Below are 19,142 nucleotides of genomic sequence, written 5' to 3'. Positions count from 1 at the left end.
CTGGAGCACAAGTCTTATGAGGAGCGGCTGAGGGAACTGGGGTTGTTCAGCCTGGAGAAGAGGAGGCTGAGGGGAGACCTCATCGCTCTCTACAACTCCCTGAAAGGAGGTTGTAGCGAGGTGGGTGTCGGTCTCTTCTCCCAAGTAACAAGCGATAGGACGAGAGGAAATGGCCTCAAGTTGCGCCAGGGGAGGTTTAGATTGGATATTAGGAAAAATTTCTTCACTGAAAGGGTTATCAAGCATTGGAACAGGCTGCTCAGGGAAGCTGCTGAGTCCCCATCCCTGGAGGTATTTAAAAGACGTGTAGATGTGATGTGGTACTTAGGGATGTGGTTTAGTGGTCTACTTGGCAGTGCTAGGTTAATGGTTGGACTTGATGATCTTAGAGGTCTTTTCCAACCTAAATGATTCTATGATTCTAAATTTATCCTCAACTTAAACCAAGTTTTCAGGTCAAACTGCCAACTATTCTGTAGTTAACGTAACCTCCCACTGCTTGGTTTTTTTTATAGTTTGTTAATAAAAAAAAACTTTTTAAAAATAAAAAAGGGACTTTTAGAAGTTGGTAAGATCTTAATTATCGATACATTTGTCTGCATAGTTCCAAAAGATTGCTCTGTGTAGATCAGAGATGCTTGATGATATTCAACAGGCATTCTTCATATATATGTATGTGTGTGTGTGTGTATATATATGTGTGTATTTCCCCCCCATGCTCTCTGGTCACTTATGTGTTGGAGTCAACGAGTTAAATTGCGAGATCAGAGCTTCACAAATGATAAAGACTTTTTTGCTTAGTTGTTGTTGTTGGCACTATCAATGTATTTGACAAGCCTTTTTTCTTTGCCATTTAACATTCAAGGAGAATAAGAGATGTTGCTTACAGTACATAAATGGAATGCAAACCCCATAGCAAATCCAGTTATGTTTCCATGACGACATTTACGCTGCACTTTGCATACTTGCATTCTGATGGAGAGCTGCATTGTACAACAGCGGACAATCGAACCTGGTGCTTAGGAAATATGACTGTACCGTTTTGTCCAGACTTTTTTTCCCTAAAAAGGCTTTGATGTTGATGCTTATCTAATTTCTGTCAAGTGGGAATTAAGATTGTAGAGTTTTTCCTTAATAATAGAATAATACAAAAATGATCAGAGGATTCAGAGAAGTACTAGAAGAGAAACCTAGGAGTCGTTCATATGATCTGTCATCTGGGTTTGACTGTCATGTGCTTGCTGTTAAGCCTCTCTCTCCTGTTTTCTTTTAAATTCATGAAGTTAGGAGCACATAACTGTAACTGTATTCATTCTGAAATTTTAATTGATTGAAGTTGCTTCCACCCAGTAAAATGGTCAAAAATGTTATTATTTTAATTATTTTTTATAATTATTTTATTTTTAATATTATTAAAATTATTAATTTTTTATAATTATTTTTTATCTTCATTTGAAAGTAACTGAAGGAATTTCATTGAAGTCCTCACTGTTACAAAATCCCCCTCCAGGCAGTCAGCAAGAGTGGAACAGATAAATGTTTGGGGCAACTGTGAGCATATGAAGAGTGGTAGACTAAAAACACTTTTAGCCCTTTCACTACAGCAGTCATGACCATCAGGGATCCCTTTTAATATGCTTGCCTATAAAGTGTGCCCAGTGCACACTTCTTGAAGGAAAGGTCATCGTATAAATTAGAGGTGGTATCAAAATGACTTTGTGATACAAACCTACGTACAGATTAATGAAAGGTAATTCTTTTTAAGATTAGACTGAGATAAGCTGTTCATATGGTTCAAAATTGAGGTGTTGTGTAGACAGCAAGAAGCAATGTTGTGACTATAGTCCTTTTTGCCGTTTATTTGCCAAGACTGGATGACCTTATTTGGGTTGATATTCCTAATTAAGCAAATTTTAAGAAGAACGTTCCTTATTAAGGACAGCATTTCATTCTCGGATGGGAAGAATTTGTTTGTGGTGAACAATCTAAGTGCAGTTTTTTCATACTGTGAGTGTAATGGAGTCCTTTTTCTTTTTAAAAACGCCTCATACTGACCGACAGATAAATGCTTGATTCTGTGGTGGTTAACTTGGAAGACTTCCATGTTATGATAGTAGCGAGACATCACTGACAATATACTTCTTAGTAGGAAAGTATTAATCTTGGTGCCGTTGTCTTTAAAATATGATAAGAATTGCCCAGAATCTCATTATTTGTGACCTGTACCTTAACTGATTAAATATGGATGTGCATTGAGCAATATGAATTATTCAAGGTTCTTCCCTCAGAAAATAGCTATTGGGTATCAAAGTCTAATAATCCCATTTTGAGTGACGATAAAATTCAGTATTGTTCCACTAAGAGAAGAAGGAGGTAAGTGAGAGTACAAATTATGGAGATATGGAGCTTTCAGTGTAGGTGGATTCAAACCTGACTGCGATCAGTAGAGGATGGACAAGTTTGTTCTTAGTCACATTTATGGACGTTCCCGTTGTATCTGGTACCTACTGGTGGCTTCCAAAGTAGCACTGTTGAAGAGTGTATAGATCAAACCGGGACAGTTGCTTCTACTGCTTCCTCTACCTATATTTATTCTTTAACTGAACTACATGAACGTGATTGAGCTTTGTGTGCGTGAACACGTGTATGGGGTTTTTTTTAAGTAGGAAGAGGAAGGAATAAACTGTATATATCAGTTAGTGTAGCTGTGACTATGCATCGTTACACACTTGAATTGTCAAAATGCATTTTCGTTTTGTTCTTCGTTAATGGAAGTCTTTGCTTACATATTGTGTATCTGAAAAATTACTTGGCATTTTCAGGTACAGTATGTTGCCAGTGAATGGTGTGTGTTTTGTCTGTTCAGGTGCTGTTATATTACTTGGAAGAACCAATATGTTTCGCTTTAACCACCCCAAAGAAGCTGCTAAGCTAAGGGAAAAAAGAAAGGTGAGATTAAATCAGTGTTTGGAGAAACTTAAACCTTTTCACAGTTTTCTTGTTAATATAGACATACTTCGATTGTTGTAGAGTACTTTTTTTATTTGCTTCACATACATTAGTTAATAGTTCATCAAGTGAAACAAAGTAAGAGTCTGTAAGCACATCGGTGTTTGTCTAATACATTTATTTTATGGTCTGTTGTTAGAGTGGACTGCTATCTTCCTTCAGCTTGTCTATGACAGATCTTTCAAAATCTTGTGAGAACCTGTCAGCGGTTATGCTTTATAATCCAGGGTGAGTATATTCTAGAATGCGGTTATTAAAGTTGCAACCGTTCTTCATTTTAGTGGTTTGAATGTTCCAAATGGCAGTAATAGAAAATATTTTGTTCTCAGGTTAATAGTATATGCTTGTTAAATAATGGACTGCTGACTGAGGCCAGAACTTTTCAGAAATGTTATGTGAACTAGTCCATGCTAGAAAATGAGGTGAAGGGACACTGAGGAACTTTCCATCCTGCTTAAAACTTGGGATTTCTCTACTTAAATGCAAGAAGATTAACTGCACCAGCAAACAGCCACACTGATAGATCTAACACAAAGAAAGTTGTAGTACCTGGAGTCTGGGAGACAATATTTGCATTATAACCAAGACAGCACAATAATGACATGGCAAATTTTATGTTTATGCTTTCTTCAGAATTGCAAGTTGCTTTTTTCTCAGGAAAAACAGTTATTGTAAACTGAAAATTAAGGGGTTTGGAATTCATATAATACCAATACAAGCATAAAAAGGCTGGAAAATGAATGTCTTATGTTCTCACCTATATACCTCCTAGTAGGTGGCCGAGTTGGAGTGTGGAAAACAGTTTTATTATACCGTTACAATGACATAGACTGCTTATTGTAAAGAAGCTGTTTTTAATGTTTTTACCAGTGTTCTTAAAATGACTTACAGAGAATTGATGGTGTTTTGTTCTAACTTTTTTTTCAATAGCTAGTGCCTGTGTTTTGAATTGAGTGTGAGATTGAGGTACTTTAACCAGCTACGTGCTTTTGAAAAATTGGCCGTAAATTGAATTACAGGCATGGATAGTGCAGCTTTATCCCCGAGTTTTACTGTGGGGTTGCTCTTTATCCATTAGAACTTGGGAAGATTGGACAGGTAATAATAACTTCAAGTAAAACAATGTCTTAAATACAGTGAATATATGTAATAACACTGCTTCAAATGTGACTGTTACTCTTTTGCTACTGAGCTACCTACAGAGATCTCAAGATAGTGAGCTGGTTGCTCATAAATTACATCTTTTTTCAGAGACGAAAGAGAAGGTCAAAAAAGTATATGTATATTTTTCTATTTCTTTAGCTTTTCAGATAGTTTGATCTGAAAACTTCTAGTGACAGTTGCTAGTATTATATTTTCTGTGGGCTGGGGAAAGTTTCTGGCTGCCCTTTGTTATCTCTGATTATTGATCAGCTACCGTGGGCTTTTCCCCAACTAATAATGTTACTCTGTTACAATACTGTTACGAATAATTGCATTATACTGCACAGTACTGACCTTGACTTTGCAGTCAGCATAGAGTAGGACAGATTGTTTCAGCATTGCCTCGCTTTTAGTCTTTCAGATTTGCAGCAAAATATAATGGCATGGGCAAGGCCCAGTTGAAGGTAGGCTTAAGAATGATTCCCTGCCCAAGGAGTTCATACTGTCTTCAGATAATGCCAAATCGTGTCTTACAGAGAGAATTGTTCCTGTGACCCTTATTGGGGGGGCGGGGGGAAGTCTCGAGTGTTACTTAATTGTCTCTACGGTGGAGTAGACTGCAGCAAATTCTTCTTTTTCCCCTAATATATTGTGTGTAATATAGCTTCTTTTTTCCTTATCAGTTCTTCAAACATCTTGCCTTGATTTCCTGAAAATCAAACAGTATGAATAATATAATTAAGTTATCAGTGTATGCAGCAATTTTTAGAAACATTACCATGTTTTTTTCCCATTTAACACTTCTTTTATTTTCCTTTCTTGGGTGTGATTACGAGAGCGCTGTTGCTGTTGAAATTGAGGATAAGATTAGGTGAAATATTCTTCCTATTCCTGAACATTTTCATGCCTGTGTTTTATTAGACTATAAGCTATGAGCAGAGGGTTAATTATTGACATTCTCCTGCTAGTCTGCATTCAGTTAATCTTTGTGAACTGGCTTGCAGGAATAGATATTTTGTCCTGCTTAATTTGTAAACACAAGAAAGGGTCGCGCTTAAGGCTGACGTTACAGGAGGAATGCAGATCTGCGTGACTGTCACTTGTTTGTGAGCAATAAAACCTATCTGAGGTTGTTCCGTAGTCACTGTTATGTATGTATGTTTTTCTAAGCAAGGAAGCTCATGGTTGCATATTCATAATTTAAACTCTTAACCCTATCTTTAGATGCTTTGACTGTGTTTAAAACAATAGATGCCACACCTAATAATACACATTGCCCATGCAGTGCAGAGGCGGGTGTTGTCCTAATAGATCAGCGATTTAAAAAAAAACCCACAAAACCAAAACACCAAAACAAAAAAAACCTAATAGATCAGCGATTTAAAAAAAAACCCCACAAAACCAAAACCAAAACACCAAAACAAAAAAAAACTCAAATATGATTGTTTTTACTGCTTTTATGACTGCTGTAAAGAGAAGGTAGGCTCTGAAGTTTGCACTACAGTTTAACTGAGCCCTGGTCTTACAAATCAGTAGAAGAAAGCATCTTCCATAATTGATGCATCTTTATGGACAGCAATTTGGCAACAGCAGCTTTTCAGCTTAGGCTGAGGTTCCATGACAATTTTAAATTTATTTACATTGATGCTAACACTGTTTTCTTTCCATCTCCTCCTTTGTGACAGCACTGGGGTTTTTCTGATCATGTGATGAGCTTGTCCCAAAGATTCTGCAGAAAGTGTTACTTTAAGGGAAACAGGTGGCTGGGGTAAATGCAAGTTAAAGAAAAGAATACGTTTTGAATAAAGCAGGCCCCAAACATTTAGGTCTTAGTAATAATTCAAAGCCAATGGCATTGTATTTGTAAAGAGTTAAACGGCTTGCAGAATGCTTGAGCTCTGTACTTCCAGCTAGGAATGCTGCTTAGCGAGTACAGTGCTGCAGTGGTTATTCTTCTGAGTGGCGACTGGGTTCAGCCTGGGTAAAACATTCAATAAATCTGATCTCTGGGTATCGAAGGCAGGGTAATTGAACCCAAGGCGTTAGGTGGGCGTGAGCATCCTGCTTCCTGGAAAAGTGCAGCTGGAAAAGAATATCCTACACTAAATATGGTTTGGATTTTTTTTTAATCAGGAACAATGTGGGACGTGGTCCTTTGGTATGACCCTTTATTACAATAGATTGTAGTATCAGTTTCTCATAACATAATGGTATACTGCCCACCAGCAGTGTAGATCTAGATTCAGTAGCTGGCTCTCTGTTTTTTTTCTTTGTGCGACTTCTGTAGCTGACTAGCATTCTGCCTGTTGTTAATTTAGCACTTTCAAGACCGCTTTTTCTTCCAGTTTCAGTATTGATAACCTAAAGGCTGGCCGCTAAATTTGCAATTTCTATAGGTTGCAATAAACAGTTGTAAGATCTAGCATCTTTAGCAATCAATGGCAGAAGAGCCTGTGGGATATTACCTTCAGTTGTTGTGAAAGCAGATAAATGATGGCTCTTGCTTACTGTATCTGTATCTTTCCCATGTGAAATTCAGTGTTATCTTTAATTGTGTTTTCAGATGGGTGGTCTTTGTGTGGCTTTTGGGGTGCGTGTGGGTGGTTTTTTGTTTGGCTGTTGATTTCCTGTATGTGGAGATAGTTGCATATAATTTTGGCTTAACATGCAAAATTCTTTGTTCTGCTTGTTCCCAGTCTTTGTCTTTAATCTGGTGTCATGCAACGCTGCTTCAGATAATAAGCTTTGGATAAAATAGAATTTTGCACATAGATTTATGCTGAAGTTTTCATTTGTCGACCTTTTGTAAGCTACATTATACTGTAACTCTAAAACCACTCATGAGAAACCTTGGTCTTGTCATGGATTTAGCGTGGGGTTTTTTGTTTTGTTTTTTTAAAATTAATCTCATAAATTGGGCTACTGAGCAGCATTGTAACATCTTTGTAGTCCTGCCAGTACTCAGTCTTTCCTAATAGATGTAGTACCAGATCGCATTTTTGTGCTGTGTAAATTAAGCTATTGTAGTACTGTGCTAATAGAACTGACTTCCTTTCTCTGCACCTTATCTACACTGCTCTTATCACTAGATATGCCACGTTTTCCAGGAAAATGGTGACTATGTAATTGAACAAAGATCAGATTAAGTTCCTTTGTGGTAGATCCACAAAAGAAGAAAGAGTGGATTCTAGTCGTTAATATCTGTATGTTTCTTTCTTTTTAATTTCACGCTGATATTTTCTTTTTTCTATTCACAGTAGTGCTCACATTAATAAAGGGAGTAGAGGTTATGTGAAAAAGATTTTTATTATGGATAGACTAAACTGGAAAACATCAGTCTTGCATCTGTGCTTTGTAAAACTGGCAGTGATTTGTTATAGCCAGTGATTTTTTTTTTTTTTGGCGATGCTGAGATTTTTTTTGACTAGCTTCTTAAAGAAACCAGGTTTCTGCAATCATTGACAGCCTGTCCTGCCTCCCCAGATTCTCTCCTGTCCTGAAATAACTTTGAACTCATAACCAGTTTGAAGCAGATACTGCTGAGGTAATGGTCTCAAAAGTGGTGAATTCCTAAATACATTGAGAAAATAGGCAGCCAGCTAAGGAAGACAGGCATCATTATTACCCCTGCAGAAATAAAGGCTGCAGTGTTGAGCACCTTTGGTAGAGAATAGAGGCACTGTGAATAACCCCGTGGTAGGATAGCCTTCAGTGGAGCTCAGGCCTTCTTAGGTACCACCGAATCTACGTAGCAGCAAAACACCGGGCTGCGTTAGCCCTTCTCTTCATAGGAGTATTTACTTGTCTAAAATGCATTAAACGTGCATGTTTAAGACAGCTAGGTGTAGTGTTTGGAAGCTGTTGATTGGGGTGTTGATGATGACCCATATTTGGCTTTGGGAAATAGCCATTTTCAGTGAAGAAGGAACCACTTCTGCATAGTCCATTCCTCCTTCCTGAACAACCTTTTGAGCACCACTAGCTTCATTTCAGTGTAAGGGAAAACTGATTGTCGTGACACCAGTGTTGAAAGTATTAGAGGTACTTCCTCAGAGAAAATCGCAGAGTTTTCACCGCTGACCTGTTTTTATAACAAACTGATTGCTATGATGGCTCATTTTCCGTGTATCAGATCTCAATCAAAAGCTAGTTACCATTTTTATGTGTATATAAAATATGTTTGCCAAATTATGTGTTTTATAGGACAGTCAAAATATCAAAAGATTTTTTGCTCTGGGTTTTGCACATTATGTTAGCTGATCTAAAACGTTTTACTTCATTATGGCTTAACCAAGCATGGGAATACTTGTAAATCCTCTTTGCCAGCTGTCTAAGCAAAGATGGTCTACATCTGACAGTGCCCAATGGACATCTGCATTTCCACAGACCCGAGCTATATTCCCTGGGGTCTATATTATTTTAGACTGAAGTCATCATGAATATAGTGGCATTTGTCAGCCAAGCCCTTGGTAAGAAGTGATAACTAACTGCTATGAATTCCAGAGGTAGGCCATAGCCAAAGTGAGGGCTTTTGAGGTATAGCTTAAAAAAAAAAAAAATAAAGGGGGGGGAGGAAATAAAGTGCATGGTAACCATTAAATTAAGCTTTTGCTTTCTGAAGGTCCCTTAAGATTGCTTTTTGTTCTCTTTGCATAACTTCGTGGATTTTGCATTGCTGCTACAGAAATTATGATAAAATTAAAAATATTAAGTTGTTGTCATCTCTCCTTGTGCTGTAATGTTGAGATAGTGCCCAGAAGTGCACATCCTAGACAGTCTTAATGCAAATGTGAAGGGGCTCTTGGTGAGACATTTACATGAAGGCTCCAGATGTCTGGAGTTGTGTATAAAAATCTACATTTGCTAATCTCTTGGGCGTTGTAGAAGGTATTTTTTAAAATGAATTTGTGAGAAAAAGGGAAAAGTGGTGTTAAACTAGCCTTTCTCCAGTATTGCAGCGGTTAGAAAGATGCTTCTTGAACATGTAGGAATCAAAGTTCATTTAAATTACTTATAAACATTAGATTATTGGTGTATTTTTTGCATGTTTCCAAGGGCAATTCCTTTATGTTGTAGGCATTTGTATGCTTTTTAGAAAGAAATATTAAAAATACCTTATTTTTAAAAAAAACCTGTCTACATAATTGTGGTCATGACATCTTAAACTGCAGTTCGTCAAATACTTGAAGCTAACTTGTGGCGCAGTCTTGCATTTTTTCAGGGTTTATGGACTGTCTCACTAAGCTGCAAACTCTTAAGCTGTAGCAGGCCTGAAATAACTGGATATTTGTGTATTTGGTTGAATATTTCAGTCCATGTATAGGTTCTCTATGCTTTTTTTTAATACTTATTTTGAAAAATTTCCTTAAGAAACCATAAATCTTTCAAAGGAAATTAAAATAAGAGAAAGACTTCTGTACAACTGTAATAAGAGCTGATATTAATGACATAAAATACTCTCCCATAATTTTTCAGAACCTTATTGAACTAAATACATTAAAATCTCAAAACAGTTTGGATAAATGGGTTTGAATTGTGTTCTGTGCTTGAATGTTGCACTTTGCAGGAATTTGAGGTTTTCCAATTCCACTGATTTTATCGTAGTAATGTTTGAGGTTTTTTTCTTTTTCTTGGGAGGAAAAGGAAGAACTACAAGCATGCCGTAGTGTAGTTTCATAAGTCTTTCCCTTCTCAGAAGTGGCCAAGTTAATAAACCATAGGAAGAGGAGCATCTATTTAACTATCATTGGCATTTGAAAAATGTGTTTAGAAAGAAAAATTATTTAAATTTTACTTTTGAGTTGTAATGTGACAAATGTTCTATGAATCTAACCAATTTAACCTCTAATAAAACAAACTGTTGTTGACTTTAAAATATTCTGTACCGCTAATACGTTTTTTTCTATCAATTCCTTTCTTAATTGATCGCTCTGTTTCCCCCTGCCTCCCATGGCAGTCTTTTCCCTGTAAAAGGACCGATTTGTCTAAGGTAGAGAAATTCAATTTCTATGTATTGGTTGCCATGTCCGCATGTAGTTAACTTGCAGAGGCTATGCTAATCATTTATGTGTCTTGTTTAACTTTACTTTTTAAATAGTTTTTTTTTCCCTTCAGAAATTATTTTACTTTTCTTTGTACTCATGTCAGACAGCATGATATCTAATTTGTAACCCTAATGAAGGAAATATTTTCTGTTATTGTAGAAAGTAGTTTTTATAAAACTCTTGATTTGTACTATTGTTATAATCTTCTAAACAGACACTGAATTGCATCGTCTTCCTATTTTTTGTGATACTTAGGAAATAATAACCTTTTTACTGTGGTGTTTTTTTTTTTAATCAGGCTAGAATTTGAGAGACAGCAACGAGAGGAGCTTGAAAAATTGGAAAGTAAAAGGTAACATTCTCTGTGGTCTTTACGGGTGTGTGTATATATACATCTTGTAGACTCATTTAAATCATTAATTTGGAATCACGGTGTTACGCAGCAAGCAGAGGATTCTGATATAAATAATTTTATTTTGTTTTGTATTCTATGAATATTTTGGTTATTTTCTTGAGCTGTTCATTCTTATTGATTAGTAACAGATAGACAAGCTGAACTGTAGCTAACTGTGCTCTTTAGCAAAGAAAATACCAAAGACAAAGGTATGAGGAGGGTGCACTATACAAATGTAATATATTACTCTCGCTCTTAACTTTCATGGTGGTATTTTAAAAGATGGCAAATTACATTTTTTTTTTATTCAGATCTTTTTTATGGTTTAGTTGCCTTTGGATTGAATCTTGATTGGAAAAATGTTATAAACTCTGCTTCTCTTCAATAAAACTGTAGTGCTGGTATGGGCCCAATCATACTTACCAGAACATTATTTCGAAATCGGATTGAAGTACAGAAGAAAGTATTGTTGTCAGCTGGCAAACTGAGCTAACTGTTCTGGCTCATCATACCTGCTAAGATTTTTAGAAGTAATAGCTCTCACCTTGTTGCAGATCACAGCATTGATTAGATTCGTAAGCTGAAAGACACTTTCTGCCATCTCAGCTTTAGACTGCTCGCTCCATTTTGAAAGAGCTGTTTATATAGTTGGACTAAATTAAGTAAACTTAGAAAAACCCTGAAACTTCGAAGCATTAGAAGATGTTATTCAGAAAATGATGCAACAGAATCACTGATACTTTGTTACACTGATACCCTCTTTGTTATGTTGAATTCAGATTGTGCTGAAGTTGCTTTGCTTGTGCTTTAATTTACCTGACTTTAACTTCTCACAAAATACCCAACCGACTTGCAGGTTGTCTCTACATGTATTCAGGCTTTGTATTATGGGGATAATGGTGACCTTCAAGTCTCAGACTGTCCTCATTTGGAATGCACTAGAACCTTTAAAAGAGAGGTTGCACAAGACATAATAATTTGTCTTAAAGTAATTTCTATTTCAAATATGTCTGTTCCTAATCTTATACTCCTGTTTATCAATAATTCAGCTGGGTTCACCTAAAGAGAAGACGATTGTTTTAATTCATCTGTTGGCTTAAATTTGGTGAGGCAAATTTCTAATGAAGTCCTTCTATACAAGTTTGTGTATATGAGAAAGTATGCATATATAAAAAATATATATTTACTTTTCACTGTGTGCATGGATGTGTTCTATCAATATTTTTATTGGATTTGACAGAACTAATACAATCTAATTTTCTACTAACAGAAGCGCTATGTAACATGTCTTCCTATAACTTCATATATCCACAACTTTTTATGTTGAAATAGACTATATGAATCTCTCTACCATTTGTCTCATGCATTGAGTCAGTTCCAAGCAATGTAAGATCTTAACCTGTGGCAAAACAAAACTATTTAAAAAAAAAAAAAAAAGAAACCATTATATATACTGCAAAATCCTTGTCCAAACCTTTTTAACTTCTAAGGGGTATGTTGTCTTTTGGAAAAAAAGAAAAGTTTTAAATATTGCATGCAAATGTTTTACTGTAGGAAACAAATAGAAGAGATGGAAGAAAAACAAAGATCTGACAAAGCAGAACTTGTAAGAATGCAGCAAGAAGTAGAGTCACAGCGCAAAGAGACAGAAATAGTACAGCTGCAAATTCGAAAACAGGAAGAGAGTCTGAAACGGAGGAGTGTTCACATTGAGAGCAGGTTAAAGGATTTGCTGGCTGAAAAAGAAAAATTCGAAGAAGAGAGATTACGGGAACAACAGGAGATAGAGCTTCAAAAGAAAAAGCAGCAGGAAGAAATTTTTGTCCGGGTCAAAGAGGAGTTGCAGCGACTACAAGAACTTAATCATAATGAAAAAGCAGAGAAAATGCAGATTTTCCGTGAACTAGAAAAACTTAAAAAGGATAAAGATGAACAGTATATTAAGCTGGAATCAGAAAAAAAGAGACTTGAAGAACAAGAAAGGGAGCAGGTGATGCTGGTGGCTCATCTAGAAGAACAGCTTCGAGAGAAACAGGTCATGATAGAGCTCCTGAAAAGAGGGGATGTACAAAGAGTTGAAGAAGAGAAAAGAGATCTTGAAGATATTAGAGAATCTCTTTTGAAAGTCAAGGAAGCCCGATCTGAAGGTGATGAAAACCATGAAGAGTTAGAAAAAGCACAGCATGATTTCATAGGGTTTAAAAAGAAACAATTGGAACAGTTGACTATTTTGGCAAAAGATTTAGTTCAACAAATGGATCGCCTAGAGAAGGAAATAGCAGATGAAAAAAGAGCTCTGGAACACTTAAAATTTGCACATGAAGAACATTTAAATCTCAAGAGAGATGATGAAAACTTTGTGGATGCCGTACTCAAGGCTGAAGAAGTTGACAAGATAAAGCCAGCAGAGTACAGGCTCCAATCTAAAGTACGCCAGCTTGAGTACCTGAAGAGTAATCATTTGCCAGCTCTGCTGGAAGAAAAACAAAGAGCTTCTGAAGCCCTCGACAGGGGCTTGTTAGGGTTAGATAATACTCTCTATCAAATAGAGAAAGAAATAGAAGAAAAAGAAGAGCAGCTTGCCCAGTATAGAGCTAGCACAAATCAGCTGCAGCAGCTTCAAGAAACCTTTGAATTCACAGCCAATGTAGCTCGTCAGGAAGAAAAGGTTCGGAAAAAGGAAAAAGAAATCCTTGAATCAAGGGAAAAACAGCAGAGAGAGGCACTGGAGCAAGCTGTTGCTAAGTTAGAAAGGAGGCACTCTGCTTTGCAACGTCGTTCGACGATAGACTTTGAAATTGAAGAGCAGAAACAAAAGCTTGCCACCTTGAACAACAGCTGCAGTGAACAGGCAGGTTTGCAGGCTAGTCTAGAAGCTGAGCAGAAAGCCCTCGAACAAGACCGAGAACGGTAAGTGGTGTGGTAGCTTCCATTTACTAGGGCATATCCACAAAAAGTGAATCATTTTATACCTTCGATGTTGAGAGAGTGACTTGTTCTGTGTCCCAGTATTTGAGTTTCTTGATGAGTTGAAGTAGTTTACTCAGAACTGAAACTCTGTATTGCTTTTTAAAGGATTCTTGCTTGCTCAATAATTTCTGCTGTGTTCGGATACTTACCCCATCCTGAGCAGGATAGTATTTGCATTAGCCATCACAGTACTTAAATAGTTTTAGCTATTTAGAAAGCTCAGCCAACCTTATGTTCTGCCCTTACAAAAACATGTACCATCTAACAACTATTTTCTCTTAAAATATTAATGTATAACATTTTGTTTATTAGTAACAAGCTAGACGTTTGTTCAAGATTTGGAGACTGATAGTTACAGTAGACTGCCAACTGTCTCTCTCAACTGATGATGTACTGAACACTTCTGGTATTCAAAGTAAACAGGTGTAATGTTTAATTTTTTGTCACTGGTTTCAGGGCTAAATAAAATAGACTAGCCATATATCCGTGTAGAATTCGATGGTGGTTTTTAAACTTATTGGAAAATATACAGAGGCTTTAATACAGCCCTATGTGATGACAAACCCTTTTAGGTACAGAAGCAATGTCATCAGTTATATACATGATATCTGGCAGCATAACATTCAGCCTAAGTATGGGAGGCTCAGAGAAAAGTGATTCAGGTAAGGAAGGATCTTTCTATGTGGAAGAAGAGGAAGAAATCTTTTGTTTTATTTTTGGCCTGAGCAAAAATCCACTGGGATTAATGCATTTAATCCATGCAGTATGGAAAAAGGGCAGAATTGCCATTTTTAAATGTGTTGTCTGATTTTCTAATACTAGAGCTTTAAAACCTGTGATTATTGGTGGAACAATGGAGTGTTTTTTCTTGAGGTAGCATTTGTCATTTGGTTTTTTTAATATTCCACTAATTATCTGACTCTTCTTTCATAAGCCCTTCAAACAGATGCTCGATTAGAAAAAACACCTAAAAAAAGAAACTTGCCTATAGCCAAACTGAAGAGCTCTTCTGTATCCTTTTCCTTTTAAACCATTATCAGAAGAGACTAGTTCCTTTCTATACCCTGTGTAGAGGTCAATTTTTCAACATTTAGACCTACATTGTGTGGATTTTACTTAAGCATTTTCAATACTGACTTACCATTTTGTTGTGGATATTGCCATTATTTTTCATAATTGTCTTGAACATAACATCTTGTTTTCTACACTAAGCATCTGGCTTGACTAAAGTCAGCTATAAACAACTGTTTGTTGTGTAGGTTCCACAAAAATAGACAGCTTAGTTAGCCCTCGAGAGATTGCTGGGTTGTGCGATAAGTGAAAAAAATATGTTGTCAGCTACAAGGCTGAGGTTTGGAAAAGACACCAAGAAGTGAAAAGGTCTCTTCCCGCCCCCCTGGCCCTTGTTTACTTTAAAGACCTCTTGCACAAACTGAATAAAACTGTGAAGTCTTGCAGTCAATGGCCCAGGAGCCTGAATAATTCAGAATGTTTTTATGAATGTTGAGGCAGAAGAAAATCTTAAGATGCATGACAGTATGTTTCGGGCTACTTATTGCTCTTGTGTTTGAGTTTACACTTCACAGTACACAGTATCTTGGGCGCTATAGTAAGCATATGAATTGTATATGTTTCTTATTGTTTAGATACCATTATGTGATGATGTGCTCTGGTTCAGATCAGTGTTACCTCTCTGAAAATGTTTAAATGCAATATTCATTTGAAATGCTCTGTGAGCGTAAGTCCATTGTAACCGGATAAAATGGTTTTTTCCAGTGTGAATAATATGTTAGCTCAAATTTTTTGACCCACAGGGATGACCCCTAAAACCATAATTTGAAGTTAACTTATCCTGGAATAATGCATGTACATTTTGTCTTTACTGGCAGAGGTTTGTGGCAATAGAATGAACATAAAGCAACTTTAGAGTCATCTTTGCGACAACGGGATGTATTGCTCACAAGTGGCAAGGTGCAGTTTAGTGTACTTACTGGTGGATGCATCACACGGCTGGATAAGTTTGTAGCTATAGGAAGTGAAATCTTTTGATAGTAGGATGTTTACAGATCAAGAGATAAGCTTTGTTCCTTTAATGTAATTCTGATTTTTGTGGTTAAATTGATTATCCATGGATGCAAACACGCTCCTATATCCATCAGCCATCTCCCATCCACTTTCCCTCAGGATGCAAGATTGTTTTGCTGCTAATCAAAAGAAACAGATGGCTTCTGGCAGTGCTGCAAAAAGTACCCTAAAAATGAAGTGACAATTCAGCCTGCTTTACTCCAGCCTAAGCCTCAGCATTTGTCATCTCTTTAATTTTCTGTTTTAACCTCCAGGATGGAATAAAGTAGTTGTAGCGTTGTACTTCAATTCAGATATATGCAATTGTAGGTTAAGTGGTAGAATCCTAACTTTGCGTAGTTCTCCCTGCTTTTGCAGGAACTTGTTTTCTTTTATTCTTTAATTTTCAAGTAACCTCTAGAAAAACAATTGCCTTTAGAGACAAAAGTTGTAATGGAAATGGGGAAGGCTATTACTGTGTTACTAACCTAATCTCAGCTACATTACCAGCCAAAAGTGTGTTCTGCAGATTACTTTGTTATAATATAGTTTAATTTGACTAAGTGATAAATATTGCAAGAAGTGCTTCTTATTTTATACTATATGCCTCAGGCATTTTCAGTCAAAAATATGGTATCCAATTTTATATATTCTATTCTGTGCATAAATCTGGCTGGTATGAAATTTATTTGTTAAAGAAAGTGAGGAGGTTTCCATTTCAAAAGATTATTTATTAGGTATATATGAAATAAATACTAGATGTTTTATTTTGTAAGTAAATTCTCAAAAATATATGTACAGACAGAAGGAATAACTGGAAAATAAGATTTATATGTATAGTACACAATTTGAAGATTTTCTTATAGATATGTTTTGCCACATCATTGTTTTAGGTTGTCTTTGTTTTTTCAAGTTTATTCAAGTGATCCTAATAGATTAAGTGATATGAATGAATATTTAATGTGCTGAGTTAGATACCTTTTGCATTGGAAGTTATTGAAGTTGTTTTATTTAACTTAATACTGCTGTTATAATTCATTTTTGAGCTGTCTCTGTTTTCCTATCTAAATATACTTAAAGAAAAATTACGATTTTTATGTCTTCATAAATACTAATACCTACAATCTCCCATACATGTATCCCAGTGTAAGTACAGTACTTCCCATAAGAACTGTGGGAACCAACTCTAATAAAACAAAGTGAATTACATTTTATGATCTCTTTATAGCCTGGACCAGGAAATTCAGCAGCTGAAGCAAAAAATATACGAGGGTGATGGTGGTCAGAAAGGAAATCATGGAACATTAGAAGAGAGACTCTCCCATACCACCTCCCCTGCCAGCCCAACAAAGCCACAGCCACCCGCTGCTCCGCTAGTTGACGATAGGTAGGTACCCTGCATTTCTGCAGTATTTTTATGTGAATGCAAAGAATAGCTTTAGAAAAGAAATATTTTGAAAGATCGTTCCGCTAGGGTTGGATTGTAATTAAATACTGTAATTGTACTTAAAGACTAGTCTGGAAATAAAATTAATTTGCTGTATTTTACTTTAAATAACCAACCGGCTAATCTGTTGCTCCTGTGCAGTTTGTTTTAGAATAGAGGTTTGTGAAACTGTAGGCTTAAATGTCTTTAAATTGTTTTTGTGTTTACAGTTACACAGTAACAAAGCTGTGTTTACAGCAACAAAGTAAATGAAATTGTCTGAAGCCTTTTTTAATAGGTCAGCTGTCTGGTATCACTTAAAATCTATTTCCTCTTTGTTCTTTTTACACTTACACATGCAGTTGTTAGTATCAACTCTTGGAACATTCCTTCTGTTTGAAGACCAAACCTTTGTTAGTCCAAGTTGCCAATACTGCAGAAGTGATAAAAGCAAACCATTAAGTAACTAAAGATGCAACCCCAGCCTTCTATTTATTCTTCATCTCTCTTACCCTCAGTGCCACTTGTATGTAGAGCTGTATGCATAGCAGTGGCTTAACCTGTGGTCCATTAAATTGTCTAATTGTGATAACAAATTGTTAACCTTTGCCTGTTAAATGAACACTTGCTCCAAAGTCCATGTTCCTTAAGGAGGGATAAAACTGGTCTAACATTAAGCCTGCCAATTAAGGGTTGTGCAGTACTTAGAGTTTATAAGCGTTTCAAAGAGCCCTTTAGCCTGTCTTGATTTTTATCTAAGAGTATACTTTTTTAACTTTTCGGTATCTTGAAGGATAAATGCCTTTATTGAGCAAGAAGTGCAGAGAAGGCTCCAGAACATTCATCATAAAGCTGAGGATAATGATGTTAGCCTGTCCTGGTCTACAGAAGGTTTAAAGGTGAGCAGAGATGGGTAGGAAATCCTGACCTTCGATGCACCATGTGTAACCGCTGATTTAGTTTTGTTGTTCAATAATTGTCATGTTCTCCTATGTTTACTTAATTTCAATTTACCAAAAAAGTAAACAGTAAATCAGGGATATCAGTTTTAGATTTTGCTCGTCTTTTTTTCCCGGTGGCTGTTTTATGTTGTATTCCATTTTTTTGTAGGGAAGAGTGTGTAAATGGCAATAGGAAGCTTGCAGATAAAATAAAAATCTTCATTTTATGTCTGTAAAATACATTGTTAAAATTCCATCCAGAAGAACGGTAATTGGTTATACTTGTAAACAAATGCTCATTTAAAAACTGGTGATCTAATTCATCCAAAGACTGGGTTGATTGACTTCTAAGCCAGTGGTTTAATAAATATTGATAAAAAAATAGTTATTGTTGGCTATTAAACAGAATGTATCTTCCTATAAATACTTTTAAATGAACTTATACAAGAAAGGCGCTCTTTTTAATAACCACCTGTACTTTTTTTTGTTCTTAGGATAATGAGAGGCTTAATAATGGCACTGTTCAACGCAAGCTGAAGTATGAGGTAGGTCATAATTTGTCAGAATGAAATGGTTGTCTTAAATCATGGCATGCCCTGTAATTAAATTTCTTCATGTTTAGCTGCATAATTAGAATTTTGAATTCACGGTAAGATTAATGGCTAATAGAGACAGCAATGTATTTTGTCAGCTGGAATTAAAGTGATTTTTTCGGATTGGGCATAGTTTTTTCCTTATTTGAAAGGTGTGGTGTTACTGTGGATGTTTCTTCCTTGTTTTGTCATGATTCTTAATTTGGAACAGTATCCCTTTCCTGATTTTTTAGAGGATAAAAGCATTTAGTAAGGAGAGATTGTCTGAATTCAGAATACCACTTCACATTTTTGGCTCACAATGAACTTGCTACTGTAAGGGTGTCTATAATATTAGCAAGTAGCATCGGGCAAATTTGCCTATGTCATGAAGGACTCATACATGTATTTTTAAACTGAGGCTTAGACCCCTCCCACTGTATTTGGTTGCCTAACTTTTGCTTGAACCATGGTTAATTAATTGTCTTGGTGAGTAAATCCTAAGTACCTTTATGGATTTAAACCTTAATAGTAGGAGAGCTGCAACACCTCTAATTTGGACTTTTTTGGACTTCTACA

The 19,142-nt window shown here is 36.1% G+C and overlaps 1 protein-coding gene across 5 annotated transcripts in view; it reads left to right on the top strand.

The window, feature by feature from the left end:
• KIF16B (kinesin family member 16B) overlaps window positions 1-19,142 on the top strand; it is a 162,571-nt gene that overhangs the window by 89,083 nt on the left and 54,346 nt on the right. For 4 of the 5 annotated variants that reach the window (XM_009282538.1, XM_009282540.2, XM_009282541.1 and 1 more), the window contains exons 16-23: window positions 2,867-2,949; window positions 3,149-3,237; window positions 10,109-10,141; window positions 10,495-10,548; window positions 12,145-13,500; window positions 16,853-17,011; window positions 17,844-17,949; window positions 18,486-18,536. In XM_009282538.1, coding sequence (XP_009280813.1) covers window positions 2,867-2,949; window positions 3,149-3,237; window positions 10,109-10,141; window positions 10,495-10,548; window positions 12,145-13,500; window positions 16,853-17,011; window positions 17,844-17,949; window positions 18,486-18,536 — 1,931 coding nt within the window. The remainder of the gene's footprint in view (window positions 1-2,866; window positions 2,950-3,148; window positions 3,238-10,108; window positions 10,142-10,494; window positions 10,549-12,144; window positions 13,501-16,852; window positions 17,012-17,843; window positions 17,950-18,485; window positions 18,537-19,142) is intronic. The other variant, XM_009282539.1, reaches the window with a different exon arrangement.

Source organism: Aptenodytes forsteri, unplaced genomic scaffold (assembly GCF_000699145.1).
Source record: "Aptenodytes forsteri isolate BGI_AS27 unplaced genomic scaffold, ASM69914v1 Scaffold5, whole genome shotgun sequence".
Taxonomy (NCBI): domain Eukaryota; kingdom Metazoa; phylum Chordata; class Aves; order Sphenisciformes; family Spheniscidae; genus Aptenodytes; species Aptenodytes forsteri.
The sequence above is the reverse complement of the archived record's forward strand: the minus strand, read 5'-3'. Positions and strand labels throughout refer to the sequence as shown.